The sequence below is a fragment of the Orbicella franksi genome, chromosome 2 (assembly GCF_964199315.1).
Source record: "Orbicella franksi chromosome 2, jaOrbFran1.1, whole genome shotgun sequence".
Taxonomy (NCBI): Eukaryota; Metazoa; Cnidaria; class Anthozoa; order Scleractinia; family Merulinidae; genus Orbicella; species Orbicella franksi.
The window spans coordinates 12319372-12338284 of NC_138146.1; the positions used below are offsets into that span (position 1 = coordinate 12319372).

At 39.2% G+C, this 18913-nt stretch overlaps 1 protein-coding gene across 1 annotated transcript; it reads right to left on the reverse strand.

Moving 5' to 3' along the window:
• Positions 1-1459: 1459 nt before the first annotated feature.
• Positions 1460-17153, reverse strand: LOC145478009 (uncharacterized). Its single transcript, XM_081455894.1, has 8 exons — positions 13400-17153; positions 9679-9945; positions 8997-9041; positions 6839-6896; positions 6670-6732; positions 6144-6281; positions 5489-5626; positions 1460-3050 (listed from the first exon to the last, which is right to left on the reverse strand). Exons 1-8 carry the CDS (start codon positions 15369-15371, stop codon positions 2495-2497), a joined length of 3237 nt encoding a protein of 1078 aa, XP_081312020.1. The 5' UTR covers positions 15372-17153; the 3' UTR covers positions 1460-2494.
• Positions 17154-18913: the final 1760 nt, after the last annotated feature.

The window sequence follows — 18913 nt, forward strand, 5'->3', positions numbered from 1 at the left end:
GTAATTAATGCGGAAATAAAGAAATAATGGAAGGTGCAAAGCCAGAATCAAAGCCGCCGATCAGCACCGCCAGCTGGAGAAAGGCCACCGGATCTACCTGACGATTAGATTCAAATCAGCACCAATTTGTAGATGTGTTTTTGATAATGAGACAAAAGCTCATTTCCTTTTATATTCCACTTTGTTTCCTACTCCTAGAGGAAATTTGTTCCCTGGCGCTGCTCGCATTGTCTCTAAAGTGCGAAGGAATTGCTGATACTTTCGGACTCTGAAAAAGTGGATTTTATTACATGTGTGAGAATTAAGGACCTGTAAGCCCTCGAGATGAGCCCTTTTGAGCTCTTAGGGCAGATATATACCATGTAAAATATGGTTCGATAAATAAAAAAAAAAAAATGAAAAAGCTAAGTTGACCTGTCCAAGGTTTAAATGTTGATTGAGCTCTTAATGCCTAAAGCAAGTGTACGAGAAGGTGTTCCGGTTCACACGGGTATATCTTTTGCGGTATCCGTTTTGTTATCTTCAAAAGAAGATTGCACCGTGTGTAGGTCTTGAAGCGTTTTGGTAAGGCGTGCCTTGACAAGTTTGTTAAAGTTAATTAACTCATCCGGTAGGTAATTAATTGCATGTTAATTAACTATTGTTTAATAATACTTCAACAGCGATCAGGCGTTCTTGTTACTTTTCGTCTTTTTCGCGGCTTAAGTTTTCGGCTCATTTTTCCTCTTTCCCACTGCCGCGAAAAAAATAACGCCTGATCGCAGATTATTTAACACGACCTTGTAGATATTTTTCCTGTTTTATTAGTTTTCCCTAAGAATTAAATTAATCTCGGAAACTTTTACTATCTATATTAGCGCGTTTTTCTAAGTGACTCCTGTAATATGTTTTCTTTTTGCCCCCACAACCACAGCCGTAAAATGGGAAACCGGGCTCAAATGAAGGTGATAATAAGTTCACTTTGTATAAAAGTTCCGAGCTCTGCATAGCACATAGTCGTTATTTTATAGGTGAAAAAAAAAACCCACACATTGCGTGACAACTCAAATAACGGGTAACACGTATGTGTAAGATTTTACTGTAACCTGACCGGAAACCGAAAGCAGTCTAAATAATTGTCTAAATTGACATTTATTTTGGCTCGACATGCTCTCTCCTCTGAAGAGGCTCCCTATATGGGAAATTGAATAATAATACTCGAACTACCAGCCTAAGGTCAAGAAGTTTTTACGGTCAAAGCAGCACGAAAGAGGGCTCCGCGGAGGAGAGGGAGCTCGACATGCACTTCAGACAAAAAAGTGTCTTCGTAAGGCTCAATTTCGTGCCTAGTCTAGTTCGGGGGAGGAGCGCGAGCTCCTTTCTCGAACAGCAGCTCGTAATCGAGCCTGTCTGCGTGGAATATGCGTGGAATATGATCAGTTTTCCCAGTGGATTATCTCTAACACCAAAGAGCAATAAATTCGCCAAAGAGAAAAGTTTATTTTCCTAGACAAGATGACTTGCAACTTAAAAAAAATGCTCAAAAAATAAAGTAATCTTTGGATAAAGTTGTCTTCCTACATTCTTCACACAATGAAGTAACAAGCATCAAATGTTCCTCTCATATCAAAAAGAACTGAACAAATAATCCGCCCAATAAATGACAATTTCATCAAGCTATTTCAAGACATCTTGTCATGCAATCGAAAGTAATAATTCCACGCTCACATTCTGATTTGAAAAGTTCCTTTTTGAACACCACCTTGAGGGTGGGATCACTTTGACCGACTTTCAAGTTTTCAAAATTAGTTTAATCTGTGTGCGAATGAATGGGTGTATAAGAGATACAGTAATAGCCCACGTATAAGAACCTGGGTTTTAAGAACCTGTTAGGCTAAAATTTTCATTTTAAGCCCCCTCCACATGAGAACCTAGTAAGGCTAACATTTTAAGTTAGGTTCTTATCAGTGGGGTTGCTGTAAAAGTGTATAGGTAGAAACTGCTGAATTAAGATCATCATCTATTTAAAAGTAACTTGACATAACTTTTTTTTTTTGCCTTCAAGCTTAAGTACCATGTTGTATGTCTGTTGTGTTTGCCATTCTATGGTACAAATAAATGATTTATACTGTGTTATGAGATGATATTTATAATACATATAGTATATTCAGATGAAATTCATATGAAAATATGAAGAACCTATTTTAAGAACCTTGGTAGCCTGAATTTGCTTTAAGTACCATTTATATAAGAACCTATTTAGGCTAAATTGAAAAATTCAGGTTCTTGTACGTGGGCTATTACTGTATGACAAATAGTTAGGTATATACCAGTTAAGAGCTCTATTGAATGGGAAATTTTTCAGGAAAATCCTGTCAATTTGGAATCTTAAAATAAATAATTTGAGTTTGAATTTGATTCATGAAAAACGCGTCGACAGTAAATCGATGGCTTTCACTATTTCTTCAAGCCTGGAGGCTGGTCGATGAATGCTTCCGTTTTTTGAGCACGTCCATCATTTGTGACCACGTGATATAGGTTGGGCTAATTCAACGATCCTTTGAGATGCGTTAGCTTTTCTCGCAGTTTCACTAACAGTGAATGCATCTGGGTTAAACTGAACATGATCCATAGTTTCTCGTATAATAGGCTTGGACAAATCTTGCGTCCTTTCAGAGGCCATCGCTCTTAAAGTGCTCTTACTAACAGGCCACTCGGTCTCTCTGGACGGTAAGTACCCTTCCACTGTCTGCTTAGGCTTTGCAAGTTCCTGAACTCTCGCTGATGCCACAGTGCGTCTACTCGCTGACGACACCCGCCATGTTGGCTCCCTGATGAGCCCATCTTGGCGCGTTTTGGGACGTGCGAGTTGTTCGACCCGCGCGGAGGACACAGCTCGTTTTGCCGGTTCACTGACGATCCACGGCACCTCGCGCTCCGGTTGGTAATGAGGATGACATTTCTTAGCCTGTGCAAGTCTCATGGATCTTTCCCGCTCTTCTACCGTCTTGGCTGCCTCGCTCACCTGCCAAATGGGAGAACTTCTTCCACAGCTGAAGATATAAGCTTCCCTATAGAGAAGAAGATGAAATCATTGCCCGGCTCACTATTTACATGTAAGTTTCAAAACTTCTTTAGCGTAAAGCAGGATCACAGACCTCTAATACTCTGTTGATAGAAGAGAGTGTTCTCTTATAGCCGGTGAGCAGGCTCACCTTTTAGTCACGCGCGCGAGCGGAGAAGAGCAAAGCGATCCGACGGGAAGGAGTCTGATGAAGAGGCGCCAAGAAAGTGAAAATTGGCTGGCTTGTTTTTTCTGCGGTTGCCTGGGTGGAAACGAAAACTTTGCAGAGATCAGAGCAGGCTCACTTTCTCGTCTCGCGACTTCGCCGCTCGATTTTACCCTCGCAGGCTAGTTCTCTGAGGGAACCCATAACCAAGTGAAATCTTTGTGGCTGTATACACACGGAATTTTTTCAGTTTCTATCGCCCCAGTCACTTCGAAACCATTTGTTTCAAATAACCAAGTAACTGAATGATCAGATTTCAGATTATTATAATTTGCAGTATTTACAAATCTTACACTGATTAAATTACAACATCAACAAGGAAAATATGAAAATGATAAAAAAATAACAAAAATCTACAACTAAAACCAGTAGCGTCCAAATTTTAATCTAAAGTCGAAAATGTTGAAGGGAGCGATGAAACTGATTTTCCGACAGTTTCTTTTTGCAGCAGGAAGTCTCTGAGAGCCTGCTGCTATTGACTTATAGCAGGTGCCTGTCCAACCACTCAGAGTTCAAAACACTTGGCCATTTACCAACTTGAAAATGATAAAGGTAAATTGACTACCGTGGCAAAATTGTGAAGCTGACCGCGTTTCAAACGGTCTTCCCTCAAAACAAAGGGACGATGAGTTAAAGCTCAAAACGTCAGCTTCACCGTTTCGCTAAAGCTAAGGGTTTTTTCCGCCCGCGCAGCCCAAAAGTTCTTTTTAGAAACTTATATCTTTGTTCAATCGGGGTTCAATCAGATTTCGAGTTTCCCGTAGAGTTATGCTAAAATTGGTTTTGAAATTACCAAAGAATGTTTTTAGTTAAGGCCCTTTGCGCGTTTCAGTCCAAAGTGTTTGAGGCGAATACACAGAAATTCCACGTTCAATGCCAGCGAAGGAACTTCTGTAATTTTACAGACTAAAGATTGCTTTATTTTCCGTGATCAAGCTATAAACTTCTTTTGCTTCCGAAAGGGATTTCTAGGTTCAAATTGCCGCGTAAAGCAACCAATCACAACACGCGTATTATCAAGTCTTCACTACGCTTTTGTTTTTAATCTTGTCTGTGGTGTTTAGGTTTGCATTACTATTTAGTTTATGCAAACTATTTCCTGAGTCTATTTGTCTAAATGCTGCTATTTTCCCTTTGTCTATCAGTGTTGTTAATATACAACGTCTGTTTTATTTTGTGGTCCGTTGGCTAATTTTTCTATGCTCGACTGCAATCGGTTGTCAAGCCGATTACCTTGTTAGCCGAGCACTTTCCAGCTGCTGGTAGGATGTAAGCCAGTTTGATTGAAGCCCACGAATGTCTGTTACAAATTTAGAAATAGAAGAACTTGAAATACAACCGCTTAAAGACTGACTAAAATGTTTGCAAATTGACAAACTATACACTGGATCGAAAACATGAAGGCATAAACAGGTGCTAGATTAAAGAAAATTACCATTAATGATCGAGTCGAATCGTTTGTAGCCTTTGTACTGAGGCAGTTTGTTTGAATGACAGTTTGAAAGACCGCATGCTTTACACAGCAAAACGTACTCTGATGGCAAATTCAGAATACTCAGTTCAAAGAGAAACTAAACAACTCTACCTTTGGAGATTCTCACATCTGTAGACAAGTTGTCACTTCGCTTTTAACTGTCTTTCCCGTGTTAGATGAAAGAAAGATTTTCTGCCCGATGTGTTTGTAACAACCGGGTCATGCACCACTTAGCAACTCGACAAGCGATGAACTTTTGAATACCGCAAACATGTCACAGCGCGCATAATCACACATACACGCATGCTTGATAATGCTGAAGTTCAAAACAAATGTAAGGTGCTAAACCTCGTTCGTAAGTTAATGAAATGACGCCTAACTTGCTCATTATAACAACTTTGGTGACCAGAATTCGCGGTTTGGCTAATTGTAGCTTCTTTTGAATAGTCGCAATTACCACATCATGAAAGTGTATTCAAATTGCTCAGAAACCAACCATGAAAGTTATTGTTTATGTTTAAAATAACTCGGACCTCGGACAAAACTCATTTTCAATAATAAAATTAGAATATAAACCCAAGTCAACAGACAATTTAGATTGAAATCGAAGGAATGAATAGCGTTATCAGACTAAAATTTCAACAAATCAAGCTGTGAATGGAGTTCTAACAAGGTACATTACGTCAGCGTGAGTATTTTGTATGTCGTTACTGCGGACCTGCGTGACGTGAAAATGCGTACTTACCTTTGTTCTTTATGATCTGGCGGTAACTTTTTTGGCTCTGCCAACTTATTGACCCTTGCGGAAATATTAGTTTTCAAAGCCAAAGGTTGCACATTCCAGATAACAGACTCGCGACCACAGCTGTAAACATATTCCCCTCTACGAACAGAAAGAGAAATATTTATTTAAATATCACTGGACCCGCGTATGCAAGTGTGGTACTTCCAAACGCCCGTGTCCCTCAACCAGCATTCTCGTCCCCAGTAGCAAAAGAAATGGAGAATGCTGTTGCGGACGTGACTGCTTGGGTAAGTAGGTCTGAACGACACTTCGGGCAAAATTGATTTCATGCAAGTAATGTAAAAGAATCCTTTTTATTTGTCCAAACAATATTCATCAAATGACTTGTGTCTTAATGGTTTTGATTATTTGGAACCTCATTGATTATCCGCACTGGGAAAAATTTTCAAGATAACTGCATTTGTCCTAAACTAGGTGTATTTATTTTTAAAACAAAGACAAGAAAGCAATTCAGCGACTTTCGATTGTTAAAATTTTCATGACTTGACATGATCGCATAGCGTGCTAAGTGTCCAGCCAAAAATCACAGATGCTTTCACGGTTCGCTTCCAAAGTTAAGTCTGTTGCTCTTGGTTATTGAATTCTGTTTTTGTACCTGTTACAGCTGAGTGGGTGATCCAGCTGGAAATCTTTCTTCGGCGTTGCTAGGGTCATTAATCTCTCTGAAGAATTTGCCGAGAGCGCTGCTCTGGAAATTGGCCACATCATATCCTGATTCCCCCACACAATCGGCCTAAAACAAGAATTATTCAGTTAATTAATGTTGGCTAAAACAATTGTACGCAATTAGCACTCTAGTTACGCTCTGAAAAGTTAATCAAGAACCTTGTGTACAAAAGGCAAAATGGAATTAGCTCACTTACGACCAGATAGCTTACTTAAAAATTGCGTTACTTTAATATCCTTTAGTAAAACTATGATAGTAGAAGGTTAGGTGCATAACGAAGAACCTAAGAGGAGCTGAATATTCCCTATCCCCCTTTCAGAAGAGGAATGACGAACCTTTTCTCTCATTTCCAGTGCAGATCGGAAACCTGGTGTGCCGGATCTGATTACAATAACCACAGAAAAAAAATTCGGTGATGGTTTTCACCCTTTGACTGAGTAATTCAAATACTTACCAAAAACTTGTCATCCATACAGCTTTAGATTCCTTAGGCTTTGCCAGTTTTACGAGTCGAGTTCTGTTTAAGATAAAACATCATTAAAATTTCATGATTTCATGAAACAAGGACATCGAGAGGACACGAATGAATTGAACTTACAACAAAACCGGCAAACAGAACTTACATCCCGGTATCCCGTGTGGCTTCTGCGAAGGTCGGAAGTGGATGGTTTACTTGAACAACTAAGGAAAGAGAAAATATGTTAGGCTTGGAAGACTTATTTCTCTCGATGCAGGTCTTGAAAACTGGTTTCTCGCTCCCTGGGACAGCCATTCACACTCACATGCAACTTCTGTCATGTTTACAACAGCGACTTCTTCGACTGAAGCTTTCAAACTGGAGATAAGGGTAAACAGCAAATGTTCAAGTTAAGAAACCGTGGTCTCCCAGTTAAAGTTCTAGCATTCACACTTTATAAGTGCGAATTTCCCTGGTTGTGGTTATTCCAATTCTCTCGGCCCGATATGCCAGGGTTTAATGATTACATTCAACAAGGCGTCGTGTTGTGTTCCCATAGAAACCCTGCCGCAACGTGGTGTTAATTAACGTTGTCCTACTGTGTAGCCTTTTCTGGAATATGATTGGACAACCAGAAGTCCAGTGAGGTTTCAATATCCTAATGAGTTTGTCTTTGTTTTTTCTGTAAGCCCAACCAACAAAGCACGATAATTATATGTTGATCCTAGAAATTGTTATTCAAACAAACTTGCAAACATGGCTTTGTTTCGGGACTATCGGAAAATTTGTGCACGCTAAGTTTCTGGTAAAGACTCCCTTTCGAGTTTTCAGCTGACATATCATATGTACCATGTATACTGTTAAAAATGATAAATGCAGCGCAATTCGAAAGCATGGAGAGACGGTCATGATGAATCATCATAAATTAATCAGTTGAGTTGAAAACATGCTAAGAGGTAAAGATAAAATGCGTTGGTTATAAAATATGCAGTGCGGGCCTAATGGTATTCAAAATGCTTTAAACTTTGTCTAGACTGCCAACCCGGGATCAAGCCGGCAGAGCAGGTTATGAAAATAAAACATTTGCGGTTAGGAAACAAGAAAGTAAATTATTAAACATTGTATATTGCAACCCAATCAGATTTCCTCTTGTTCAATCTAAGTACCAGGAAATCACAGTCATTAGTGTGTTAATCCGACCACGTATTCGTTTATCAAAAACAGGCAAGTAAATTACACCGATAATGCACAACTGTTTTTACTTTGGAAGATTCAAATCGTCTTGCAATGACCCTTCGGCAAGCACTGAGCAAGCCTGGTTCTGACTGGTAGTGCAGCAATACTGGGAAAACTGCTATCACCCAGGTTAAAGTTCAAGTCCTCACTCTTCGGTTTGAGTGTGAAAGCCGTTGGTTGTGGTTTTCCAATTTCTCTGAGCCTGATGTGCCAGGATTTACTCTTTTACTCTCGACAAAACGTCGTATTGTGTTGCCATAGAAACCTTTCCACGATGTGGTGCCACAACGCTGGCAGACTCCTTTAATTTAGTAAGCACTACTTTTTTAAGAAAGAAACGCTTGAATCTACCATGTGAGCAGAGTCGTTTCAATCTTTCCTTCTTCTTTCCCGACTTATCAAGGAAAGATCGAAGCGACTCTGCTTTCAGGGTAGCTTGAATCACGTTGTATAAATAGAACTTGGCGTAAACTTTGACCGATCGATTTTCTCCTCGCTGGCTACCCGAAAAATAACTTAATCCGGTGTAATTAGTTTGTCGTTGTCGTGATTTTCGCGAGTTTATTTTCAAGTGTAGGGTGTGCAATACTGGCACAGTAAATCAATATACCGCTGAAATATCCGTTATAAACAGTACAGCTTGCGAACCTAACGCGAGTGCTTGGTTTCAGCGGAGGAGTAGCAAGGCGAGCGGCAAAGTTACAACGAAGTTGACCTGACTCTACTCTTGCGGCTCCACCGCCCTTTGTGTTAGGTACTCTCTTTATTTCGCCGCTTATGCAAAGCGCTGGTCTGCAAGTGATATCCCGCCAGCCACTCAGGCAATAAACAGTGCCTCAGATTCAATATATTACTTTCAGTGACTTCAGTGCTTAGGACATTGTGGCGACAGGTTCTCTACTCTTCGTTCTTTGTTCCAAAAGAAAATGGGTAGGTCGTTATTGACCTAGAAATCTCCATTTTAGAGAGCAGTGAAAAGATAATCCCACTGAAAAGATAAAACACTAACAGAACTTCTCCATCCTCCTTCGTTCTCGATTTTGTTGTTTACAATCCTTGCACTACATAAGTGACAGAAACTAACTTACTTTGTGGTAACTTGAGCTTTTTCTTCTTCTTTGCCCGTTCGATTTCTAAAAAAATTGAAACACGATTGGATTTGTGGGATCAGTCTTTAAATTTCCCATATTTTCATTGTTCGGAGATTGAGCAATACTTGCATTTTTCCCTCACAAATCACTTCCTTTTGATATCTTACTGTTTACTTAATTTCGCGAGTCTTTAAGAAATTTAAACACGTGAAATTTAACACCCATATAGAAAATTCAAATCACAGAAAAAAAAAAAGATTAACATGTAATAACAACAACATATACAGGATATGTATCGACAAATACACAAACTATTAACTGGTTTTACTGGTAAGTTCCATTTTGTATCTTCTGTTCTGAAATAACGTTAATTTGCAAAGATGGAGTAATCGCGAAATTAAGTACCAATAAGGTACACTATATATTTTATTTTGTTAGCAAAATTGATAAACGGTATGATATTTGCATATGACTTTCCATGGTATAAACTTCTCAGTGACACCCCTGCCGTGTAAACAATAGACGCTCCTGTGCGCGTGTGGACACTTGGCGATTTCTTATTTCGGTGAGGCATACTTAAGACAAAATCTTTTTAAAAGAGAAGAATTGCCGCATGTTCGAGTGCGGTTAGTCAACTGATTTTGCTTTGTTAAAATTGCAATATGACCACATAACTTACCTTTTGGTGTTACAACCTTTACAGAAGATAAATAGGGTGACTTGCCACTGGATGACTCTGACTGAGGTCTAATGGCTGGTAAACGAAGCTGTTCAGATTCAGAATCAGTTTGTTTTTCTTCCTTTACAGGGAAGTTTCTCTTTTCACTGGCTCTAGATGAAGGGATCCTCCGAGGTTCCACTGGCTCTGGTTTGTGTTGTTTAATTTCTTTCTCTTCTTCCTTGTCAGGACTGGAGGATTGGGGACCAACGGCAGTGCTTTCTCCATCTACATAGTGAATTAAGACAGTACTCACTGATCAGTTGTTTTAGTTGGATTCTCGTTAGTTTGAGTAACTTCTGATGGAAAGGCAGCTGTAACCAATCGGAAAGAGGATTTCATTTTAATGGACTAGTCGCATTAAGCGCGGGGTTATGCCATTGTATTGTTTGTTAAACCGAAGTTTTTGGTTAATTTCTTTAACCAGGTTTATTTTCCGTTGCCAGCTTACCTGATTTCTTTAATTCTTGCGTGAAATAGTAGGCTGCAACTGAACGCAGTTGTCAAAAAGACCTTGATAGGTACATGGGTACGGAGTTTGCAAAGCTTCACTTGTTACAGACAATGTTGTGCAAAAAAATCTCAGTTTACATAAAATAACTGATAAGAAAAACTATTTTCTCAGTTAAGTTTTTTGAGTTAAGAAAATTTAACTGATTGCTAAACAAACAATTGCATTTCAAAAAGGAAATATAAATACCTTCCGGTTTTATGTTGTCGTTTAAAGAAAATGTTATTGTCGTCATGTTAGATGCCGAGGTGTCACTTGTAACCTCTTGAAACGCTCTTTTTGTTAGTTAGACTGGAGGCGAACTCTTCGTAAACATTCAGCACTGTTACTAGCGAGGCTAGCCATCTGGCTAATCCACATAAACCACAGCTTAAAGAGTAAATTGAAGTTAACATTTCGTAGTGTGGGTCTACGGGTGGTTTATTTTGAACACCAGTGCTCCTCAGTTTGCGTTCATTTACTCCAACGCTTCTTTTATTAGCGTTTCCATGGTTACGTGTTTAATGCTTAATCTACAAGAACGATCTTTTCTTCTGATTTTGTCTTATTTCCTCGGAAAAGGACCTAATTTCTAAGTGTTTGAGGAGTTAACCTTACACTGAATGTTTAACTTTCGCTATTGTTACGTTTCGTGCGAGTCGTTTACAGGTATCTCATGGTAAAACCTAATATTTTAGGCCTACAACGTGGGCAAGTCATCGCAATATCCAATTATATACACTACATGAATCTTTTCCTGGCCTTCGGTGACGAAGGAAGCGACGCGTTCAATACTAGGGCAACTGACCGGAGTTTTCTAAATGCTGTTCATTCCAGGGGAACAGCGTGCCGGGTAGTTACTGTGTCAACAGTCAAATAAGCTGAGGCGGTGGTATATCTTGTAGCCAGCAGGCTTAAGCACCCAAAAGCCATTTCTATCGACTACTTTTTCTTGCTATAAACTGGAAGAGTAATTAAATCTTTCTCAGTACTGGTCCATACGCCAACTCATGATTGCTAACTGACGCCGGCTAAAGTCATACGGAATGACCCTAACTTGAAAGCGGTCGAACTTATTTGTCCCGTATATTTGCTGGTGACTTTTGCAAGTGATGGAAAATAAAATTGCTTTGTACATTTACTAAATATCTCCATAAATTGCTGGAATCTCTGTTCGTAAAGTAGATAAAACTAAGTTAATGACATAGAATTACTGGAGCACAAATATTGGTTTGTGGTTAACCTACCATAGTTATTTTCGACATCCTCAACTTTTATTTCGTCTTTTGAAGTATTTTCTCGTTGTTCCATAACAGAAACGTATGTTCTCCTTCATCAGCCCTCAACTGTGTCAGGCACATATAAGCTTCTCACTCATGAAGTGAATTTGTATGAAATCTTAGAGGCCACTAAAGCACGATTGAAAACTGACCAATAAATATTTGATGAGTGAAACTTTCTGTCTCTGTATGACTATTAATGAATTAGCGCTGCTTACAAAACATCTTGTTATTATTTGACTTTTCTAACTAACAGTTATTACACTTTCCTTTCAAATGGAAAACACTCTCTATGCCTCTGTCTCTCGTTTTGAATGCAAATGAGAAAATTTTCATAGTTCTGCCATATATGTATAATAAACTGTAAACAATAAGAACCTGCATTAAGTAACGTTTGAAGTAATGCATACATGAAGCTGCTGTTTGGAAATAAAGGCGTTTTGATCGTCGTAGACACCAGACAATATATCTACTGCTTTGAAGTTACAAGTCTTTTCGTGTAAAATTCGTTGCCAAGGGGACAAACTCAGTTAATTTCCTCATGTTAAATTTTTAATACCTTTTAACAGCATTAATATTTGATACCTTGAGTAACTTCCCATAATTGTCAGCTTAACTAATTCATTTCAGATTTTCACAGTTTTAATGTACTAGTGCCAACAAATTGTCAGAGTAGAGTAGATCTTCAACTGCAATATTGACTTTGTAGCGAGCGCTGGATTACATCCTAAAAGATATGACAATTGTAAAGTAATATTTTTTTAACAATAAGGCACTTAAATTTTCTTAGATATTGATAGTGTGTAGCATCGCCGTATATCTGCAGGAGGTATGAAGTATTTTATTGAATCTGAAAGGCGAGTCAAAGTATAGCAACGCATCAGTCAATTCCAGCAGTCCCCATCCCCCTAGCAAAAGCTCGTCATTTGCTCACGTCTTAATCCCGGGGATAGGGCATTTGATATTGTATTATTGTCCTGGGGCCGGGCATTTGCCTACCCCCTGGACAACCCAGAACTTTTGACATCCTTGTGGTTTTGATCTCCCATGAGGCGGAGAACCCCAAAATTATATTGTTCTTTATTTGTTTCACCTCCTGTTGATCACATATGGCTCAAATTAAATCTATATCAGAAGTCTATTGAGCTTCTGACTTTACACAACATATGGATTCAAAGCTACAATGGTAAAGCTAAATGGATAGTGGCCGCTTATAAGGGGCTGGCTGCTTAAAAGAGGTTAAACAATAGAAAGCCCACCTATCGGGATTTTGATTGCTAGCCGCCTAATAGGGGTGGCCCTTTAATAGGTGGCCGCTTAACAGACCGGGTTCGACTGTAGCTTGTTAGTAAAGGATCAGACGTCTTATATTTTAGCATTGTACAAACTAGCATTGAACAGTGCGTTTGAAAATGAAATACCACTGTAATAGTTTAGGAAATAATAAACCAGAAGTAGTTAACAGGTATTGTTATCGTGGAAATTTTTACACGATGTTATGACCAAAGTGTGAACAAAACAAACAATACAAAATAATATTGGTGAATAACGCCTTTTCGCTATGATTTCATCCGGGGCATTGACTCGCTTATTTGTCCCCACTTTGAGGAATTTGCCAGTTTTTGAAAAAAAATAACACCAACAAACCTCAGGGGAAAGGGCACTTCTGGAACTGAGTGATGCATAAATAATCATCTAAAATGTACAACAAGACTGAGAATTATTATCCAACATTACTTTCTTCGAAACCCTGGCTTTCCACGAATTTTGTATCTTTCGCGCAGTTAGAGGGGATAAGGGGACTACTCCAAACCTGCTCAAGTGACCTCGTGGGGTACAAATATCGTGAAATGTTTGTACTTGTTTCGCGCATTATTTGTACCACACTAAGTTGAATATTACTGATATTTACCTGTACTTGATAGGCTCGATCTGGAGGTGGGCCGTGCAGACTTAACACTTGAGGCTGCTAAACTAAGGAAACTGCTGTACTCTGTTACGACAGATCGAAGGCTTGGACTGCGCTGAAGAATCACACTGAAAGGAGTTCCAGGTGCGAGGAGCGAGGCTCCACTGGACACGTGATCTCGCCCGCTCTGATAACCAGCATATCTTTTAAGTAGCGGTAATCTGGCTTTTCGTGACGCTAGACTCGCCTTGCTAGATGCACTAGAGGAAGCAGGTTTCCCACTTTGTCCAGTTTGACTTGATTGTAAAGATGACATTGACAAAGCGCTGGACAGAGAAGAACCACGTTTATTCATAATTTTGTTACGTCGACGCGAATTTGAATGCGCACTCGATACAGAACTAAGAGATGTTTCATTTCTTTGTCTCTGTGGGCGTTCCTTCAGTTTTCGAACTCGTTTCCGTCTATTTGTAAAATCAATGTCATCGTTGATTTCCGTTCCTTTCTGCTTTATAGCTTCTCTATAGTCGTTAGCTTCCGCGGCCTTTACGCTCTTCTTCCTAAGCCCAGACCTACTCGCTGATTTGTGTATTCCTCTTTCCATCTCAAAATAAGACATCACGGCTTGTTTGTTAAGGTCTGGAACTGATTTTACATGTGTTGTGTTTGGGCGTTTTATTATTGAACGAGTACTCAATCGAGAAGCTATTTGACTACGACTCGCAGCTCGTACACGTAACAGTCCTGGTTCAAGCGTAAGGGTCACGTGACGTTTACCAGTTTTTCGCAAATCGGGAACAGATTTACTTGAAATATTTTTACCGATCACTGGCAAATGTGGCACTTGAGAACGAGATTGTGGCTTGTTCCTGGGAGTCTTTGCTCGCGTGTTCTGGGAAGTTGACTCTTTTTTGGCAGGTTTTCTAAACATGTGACTCGTCTCTGGCCCTTCGCTAATACTGTATCCTGCTGCACTGTAATTACTCCATCTTGACCAGTTTCTCGTGGCCACATAAGATCCGTTGCTTTGCGCACTTGTAGTACCTTTCTCGCGCATACTCATCGCACTCGCATTTGATTGGCGACTTGGTCCATAAGACAATTCTGATTCAGTCAATTTTGCTCCAAGCTTCTCGCGCTCTTTTTCTTTCTTTGTTGCCATTTTTTTCATGCGGTACTGATTCATATTCAAAACATAAGAAGGCGCTGAGCTTGCATTGGAGAATGCACTTCCTTTTCTCGCTGTCTTGGTTGTTTTAATAGTGTTTGTGGACTCTGGTCTGCTCTTCACTGAAGCAACTGTTGGGATGCTGCTCACGCTCGCATTTATACTGCTAGTGTAGTGTGTTCGAACTGTTGTAGGAGTTGCCAAAGGTCGTCTTGGGGTTGTTTCTGTTTCTTCATCGTCATCGTCACTCTGCTCATCACTTTCATCACTCTCCTCGTCACTTTCGTCATCTTCATCCTCGTCGTCATCATCATCATCATCGCTGCTGTCGTCGTCATCGTCATCACTTTCCTCTTCCTCGTCCTTGTCGGAGACGAGCCCTTTTTTCCCCTTCTCGCTCTCACTGTTGTAGTTAATGCGATCACTTCCCTCCTCATAATCAATTTTCACAATATGTGGTGTAGCATGTGAGCTTTCGTTTCGACTTTGTCCCTCCGGATTTCTTCGGAAAGCTTCGCGCTCTGGTCGATCAAGTGAGTAAGAGTATTTCCTCGGACCTTGTGAATTATTATTGGAATTGAGCAACTTTTTGGTATCCGCATGCTTAGAGTTCTCATTGAGGGTTTCTTTGAACGCACTCAATTGCGAGCCGTAAGAGTGAATTCCAGAGCTTCTGCCATCGGCTTCTGTTCTCTCGTGGATTACGTTTCTTTGTAAAGAATGTCTTTTCCTGTCTTTTTCTTGAAGTTCTTTTTCGAATTTCTTCAAGTTTTCACTTGTTAGCGAGAACGTTTTCACAGTTTTCATGGTGAAGCGTTGTCTCCTTGGTAAAAGATATTGTTCGCTTCAGTCTCTTCAGACCTCAAGTCCTAGTTTCGATACCGCAAGCACCTGTCGCTGAAGAAACGAAGAGAAAGAAAACAACTCATTAACACTGGCTTTTCATAAATGTGAAACATGTGAAATGCACTAATGCCGTGGTAAAAAAAAAACTATTATCAGAAACCGCATTTGAATCATGTGGTCGAAAAACACAAGCTTACCTTGTTACAAGGAGACTTTCCTTAACCGAACATCATCTCTATTGATTACGGCGCCATCTTACTTTGTTTGAAAACTTAAAATAAATTACGCGGTTTTAGCGTCAGAATCCAAGTAGAAAAGTTCCTTTAGAAATAATTTCCTCGATCAGTATTTACAATCCCGACATTTAAGATAGTTATCACAAGATTTTTATCTAATACGTTTAAAAAGCATTAACTTTCCAAAATCCCTGGAGTTCGAACCCAAACATTTCAAAATCTGGTGTTAATTTATTCTTCACTTGAATGAAACAAATGACTATGCAAATACCGATCAAACTGTGCTGAAGGATTGTTTACACTGGCCAAACTAACTGAAGAAACTTAATTTGCTAGCTATGTTCAACAACTGTTTGCTGTGGATATTGCCGAAAAATCCTCTGTGAGTTCTATAGAGGAAGCATGTGTTAGCAATATCGAATTAATTGCAGGGATGTTGTGTTGGACACACAGCATAAACAGTTATAAACACGTTCAGTAATTTACATGGCATGTTTAATTTGCGATCTTAAGCCCCGTCCACACTATGGCGAGGAATTTGAAAACGGATCTTTACTTCTCCGGTTAGGCCTTACGTCTACACTTGTCACGAAAACGGAGCTTTTCGAAAATGCTCTTCAAACCGAAGGAATTTGAAAACGCCGACTTTGCGTTTTAGTGTGGACGGACAACATTTTAAAAACGAAGCTTTTTCAAAACGATAACGTTACGATAATCATGATATACCCTTTCCCCTTTCCTCAACCACAGATCTAAAATGACTTGTCATTGTTGTCTTTTCAAATTCCTCCGGCGTAGTGTGGACAGAAAACATTTGATACGTTTTCAGAGTGAAACCTCTCTTTTCAAATTCCTCAGACGTAGTGTCGACAATGCCTAAGTAACATTATGTGGCACTGTAGAAGGAAATACTTCTGCGCCGAAGAAAGCTGTGTTCCGTACAGTTAAACTCTATCGGTTAGGTAGACTAGAATAAGTTTCATCAACATTTATCCCTAGCTAAGGCCGATTATATCTTGATGCAAAACAATAAAAATAAAATAGCTGCAACTCAGGGTTGGTTTTATGGTTAAGGCACTGGGAAGATACGTTATAATAAGGTAGTGGAGGTAATCTAGGCCTCCTGCATTATATATTTGGAATATTTTGGGGATTGGGACTTATCCGTGATTTGAACATATGTCCTCGTATCCGGTTTTTCATATTCCGTTTTTCCGATTAAGGATGGTATTTTTTCGTTTAATTCACTCAACAGCGTGCAATAAATGTACGTGCGTGATGGAGTGCACGTATGATGTATGTACTTTCTTCGGGGAGGGAAGGGGGGGATTGTCGTCGCCACTTTCAGGCAACTATATCGCATCGCATTTTGTTCTTATAAAGAAAGGATGACCTTAAGGTTGGTATTTCCAGTCTTTCCCAAGCCATTCTTTAGGGAACTGACTACTACAAGAAAATACGTTACGGTTTAGAATACTAACAGGCAAAGGAGTATAAGATAACAAACTTTTATTTTATTAATTTGTATTTTGGCCGATACAAATTAATAAAATAGAAGTCAATATAGACAGAGCTATAGAGAATAAAATTTTTTTGGCAAGAGTTAATGCTACGTCAAAACAAAAGAGTATATTGCGTTAATTTAGAATAAAGATAGCTTAATTTAGAATAAGGTACCTGCTATGTTCTAGCTGGTTCACAGGCAGCCGTTTATTTTATTTTATTTTTTTAGTTATGAGCAAACGAACGCGAGAACGAGCGCTGAGATCGGAAGCGACCGTGAAATAGTCGAAAAGAAGTAAAACAAGTCAACGCAAGTTGTGTTTGAGGCGTCTGCTTTTGGAGATTTCCTATTTTCGGGACTTAAGCGTCGTGAAATTATCCTGGTCAATGATGCAGAACAACGCAGTCTGATTTCATCCAGCTTATGGTGAACGCCTCATATGGAATCAGGGATAACTGTCAATTTTCGCCTTTTATCGGGCTGCAAACTGAAAGTTTTTGAAATTTCCCACCCTAAACCTATGAGTGTTTGCGATAACTAGTACAAAATAGTATAAAGATTTAATGATGCTACCTTACCAAGTCTGCTTTCAGATTACTCAGGAGTCCCTCTAATGACGCCAAATCTTCATGCAGGTTCACGTGAATTCCATGGAAATCTCACAAATGCGAAGGAAATTCATTTACTTTTCGCCAATTCTCGTACATATTGGGAGATTTGAGACGTTTAAATTTGAAAATCCACACGAATTTTATTATCATTTTTGGCTTGTTATGGTTCAATCGGTGGAGCTGTTTTTGAACGTCTGTTTTTTGCGATATCAAAGTTTGCTCGAAATGGCGATCTCCAGGAATTAAATCTCTCGGCTTTAGGGTTTTATTAGGTTGGGAGGGGGAGAAAGTCATGCCATATTTATGACCGTGAGCTAACCGAAAACATTGCGTAAAGTGCTTCTCTCGCCCACCGGTTACTACGATACCGTCAGAAATCTAACCCGAAAGCACTTTGGCGAAAATGTTCATTATTACTTGCAAAAGTTTCATCAACGATTCGACTATTGTCAAAAAATTTACATGTGACTGCTATAAGTGGGATAACATATTTGACGAGAACGCTGCACTTACTTCGAATGGAACGTTTTTAAACAGCATTTCGGCAAATTCATAATTACGTTTGAAAATTCAGAGTAATTTAAACATATAATAGTTGTTTACATGATATTTCGGTATTTTAGTCCTTTAAAACCTGATAGTCGTTCAACACGAATAATTCACCACGATCTTAGTCATTAAAGAATCTTTTTTTCTAAAAATATTTCTTTCTCAGAGACACTGAATTGTGCCTTACATTTCTAACGAAACCTTGTAAATTTAGATTTTGTCAAAGAACGTTAATTCACGGAAAATAGCATGCATGTCTTTGAATTTCACTTGCATTGAGTAATCGAGATAATGTTCCCTTATTGTATATAAAGACATGAAATAAATAAATTATGATATAAGCCTGTTACAACTGCAAGCCTACTGGCTTAGTAAAATATGGATGTATATTCTTGTAAGGCTTTGCATGTTTAGCCGAGTTTTCGAATTAGACCAGGGTAAAAAACATAACTCTGTAGTTTAAGACTTAGCTGTAACTGCAGTGCTAAAGTTTTAGCAATTGTAGCAAGACTTAGCTCACCATCCGGTATCCTTTCTTTCCCGCCGTTAAAACGTCAAATCCTGTTCTACTCGATTAACAAACATGAATTCTTCTAGTGACAC

Bases quoted from the DNA above. Each gene is read 5' to 3' on its own strand.
- LOC145478009 (XM_081455894.1), bottom strand. From the start codon at position 15,371: ATGAAAACTGTGAAAACGTTCTCGCTAACAAGTGAAAACTTGAAGAAA. The intron at 9,042-9,678 runs GTAAGTTATGTG...CAATTTTTTTAG, and splicing joins AAAGGTTGTAACACCAAAAG to AAATCGAACGGGCAAAGAAG. The intron at 6,282-6,669 runs GTAAGTATTTGA...TTCTTGTTTTAG, and splicing joins GTATGGATGACAAGTTTTTG to GCCGATTGTGTGGGGGAATC.